The 3017-nt window shown below is 42.4% G+C and overlaps 1 protein-coding gene across 1 annotated transcript; it reads right to left on the bottom strand.

The window, feature by feature from the left end:
* Positions 1 to 1939: 1939 nt before the first annotated feature.
* Positions 1940 to 2695, bottom strand: LOC149170349 (putative E3 ubiquitin-protein ligase ARI8). The gene has a single exon (XM_089425527.1). It carries the CDS (start codon positions 2693 to 2695, stop codon positions 1940 to 1942), a length of 756 nt encoding a protein of 251 aa, XP_089281653.1.
* Between the last annotated feature and the right edge of the window lie 322 nt (positions 2696 to 3017).

Genomic DNA, 3017 nt, shown 5'->3' with positions numbered 1-3017 from the left:
GTCTCAGAAAAACAAGGTCAGCGCGAAAAGAAAGCACACAGACACGATGACAAAAACCACAAAGAAGCGGGGCCGCGATGCCAGCGCGGAAGGACACGAATAAAGCACGCTGTCTCTGAAAACGAGGTCAGCGCGACTGTTAGACGTACAGGCGCGATGGAGAGAAAACCAAAGAACAGGGTCGCGATGTCAGCGCGATTGTTCGGAATTAAAACGCACTGAGAGCAAAAACAAGCAAGGCCAAAATAAAAACTCCCCAAACCAAAGGCAGGAGCCTTTTAACAATAAAAATGCTTCCCAGAAATACCCAGAAAGTTCATAAGCAAAGAGACAATCCCAAAAACTCGAAAAGAGATCAATCAAAGTCAAACACAAAAGTGGACTCAAGAGACAAAAAGGCTGATCCCCAACGGAGTCGCCAAATTGTTGGAGAGGTAAATCCCCTCTACGGGTAGAGGCGATCCCTACTAGCCCAACAGGGGTCTAGCAACAATCACACAATGCTGCTACGCATGTTCCTAATTACAATTAAACAAGAGGTAAAGAGCACCTACTTGGATTCCTGCGTTGTCGTTTGACGAAGAGACGTTGCCTTCGCTCCTTCGCTTCGGCTAGTCACAATCCTCCGCGATCTCCGCGAATAGATACCTGCACACACGAAGAGAAAACAAACGCAAGAGTGAAATCTAGTAAAAGCAACCATACATCAGTCAGAAAAGATGTAATTCACATTTAACCATTGCATAGACAAATGAGAATGGAACAATAATAGCAGTCATCTATTATTAATCAGAATAGAGAAGAGTACAACCAAATGTTCTGACGTCGGTAACCTTCTCAGGAGGGGCCAGTCAGCATGTATCTCAAGCCTTCTCCTTTGAGGATGATTCTCCCAAGACAAACAACTCTCTCTCTCACACAAATAGCACAAAACAACCTTCCCTAAGCAATCAATCACTTCCACACCTAGCACACCAAACCTATAGCAGCAATCTGAGCACTACAAGCTCTGTACAATCCAAGCTATTCCAAGCTATGTCTAACTAGCTGCTCATGGTAATGGTGAGAGTTTATATAGGAGAAGGAGTCTCCTAAAAAGGTGGAAGGATGAGCTTATCTTCAAGGGAAGTTGTTGGAAAGGGTCGAACAGACATGCCATAGAAGGGAGTCGACATTCACAAAGCTAACAACCAAGCCTGGAGTGATCTGGAAGGCTGGTTGTTTGAACAAATTCGCCCAAACTGGATCAGCGCGGATTATTAGGAAACTGCCGCGCTGTCGCCGCGTCTCAATAACTGGGACAGTCATGCCAGCGCGGAAGCACACGGGAAAGGCGCGCTGTGGGCCATCGCGGAAAAGTGATGTTCTTCCGCGCTGGCAGCGCACAGAATACACTACAGGGCGCCTGTCATCGCGGTTATTTTAGGAACAGACGCGCTGATGAATAAAACTTTGGAAAAATGGGTTTTTAACCAGTTCAGGGAGCAGGAACTTAGTGATTGTGAAATCTGGGCACAGCAGGGTGACTGACAGGAAGGCAGTGACAAATTACTGTGTAACAATGTCCAAACAAAGATATACCTGAGTAATATGATAGAGAAAATAAAAATTAATCTTGGAGGTTACTTGTACCTAAAAAAAAGTTACACTTAACAAAACAAGTCCACACATAAAAGAATAAATACATCACAAGTAAATCTTTGCTTCCCCTTATGAGATTCCACTAAAAACAAAGATGACATTTTATTAAAATAAATAATCATGAAATATTATTAACAGACAATAATATTGACTGGATAATCAATCAAAAGGATTGGGTTGCCACGAACGTCCAAGATCGTTAATAGGCTGGAACCAATAAAGATACGATAAAATGTGAGAAAAATTCATCCAGTCCTGCGGCCCACTTGCACTACTTAATATTAAGTGGCTGCTGGTTCTAGTAATAATTGCTTCTTCGTGCGCACCCTGCTGGTGCATTAATCCGACTAACTTCGGAGAGATTGTTTTCAAAAGCCTGAATTAGGTTTTCAAAATATTGGCCCGTCGATTTTCTGAGCTTTTCAAGCCTGATACGCAACGCCTTTTTCCCAGTCGAAGTATAAGTATCAGCTTTAAGGGCGATTTCTATATGGTCTTGCAACTCTCGTTCAACGCAATGATGAAGTCGTTCTAAACTACTTTCAGCTTCACCTTGCAGAAGTTCGAAAAGAATTTGTTTTTTGCGAACAATATCAGCATCCTGATCATGATCGCTGGAGGGGGTTAAATAATAGCCATATGCATATGTCCATTTAAGCATGTGCCTGCATTCTGCTATCTGCAACCATGCATCTACCACACATTTGAACTCTGTTAAACCAGATCGACTCATTCTCGTCTGTTTACACTCATTCAATCTTTTAATCTCTACCTCTCGCACAGCCTGCAGATGCAGATCAGATAATGCCTTTTCCTCTGCCTTTTCATTTGCCTTCCATCTTTCCATATAAAATACCAACCTATCCGAACAAGATGTTTTAGCTGCAAACCTTTTCCTAGAATCGACGGAGGCCGAATTCCTGGATTGATTCCCTGCATCAATTCTTCGTGATGTTGTTGCAACCTGATCAGGACTATATTGATTGCAAGAATTATGTTTAAACCAATCACCAAGGCATAACCAACAGAATTGAAATTCGCACGGGACGTACATGTCATGTGCATACACCCTTGATTTTTCTCTATTGGTCGATCACACTTTGGACATGACTTGGAATTACAAAATATCCAGTACGCATTGAGTGAATCACCATTATTAATTTGATCAATCCATTTTTTGACTGTGTCGCAGCCTATTGGACGAAGAGACTCCTCTAAACAATTCCAACAAAATTTATGTGAACAATTGCAGACAACCTCCTCATGAGTTACATTAGAATTAGCAGAGTCAACCTCCACACAGTACCCACAGTCTGGCGCTGGACACCATTTAACCATACTGTTTTGTTCAACATATGACCTCACAAGATAGGTTC

This window comes from Pinus tabuliformis, chromosome 4_2 (assembly GCF_031772625.1).
Source record: "Pinus tabuliformis cultivar Carrire ecotype Pingquan chromosome 4_2, CPIR1, whole genome shotgun sequence".
NCBI lineage: Eukaryota > Viridiplantae > Streptophyta > Pinopsida > Pinales > Pinaceae > Pinus > Pinus tabuliformis.
The sequence above is the reverse complement of the archived record's forward strand: the minus strand, read 5'-3'. Positions and strand labels throughout refer to the sequence as shown.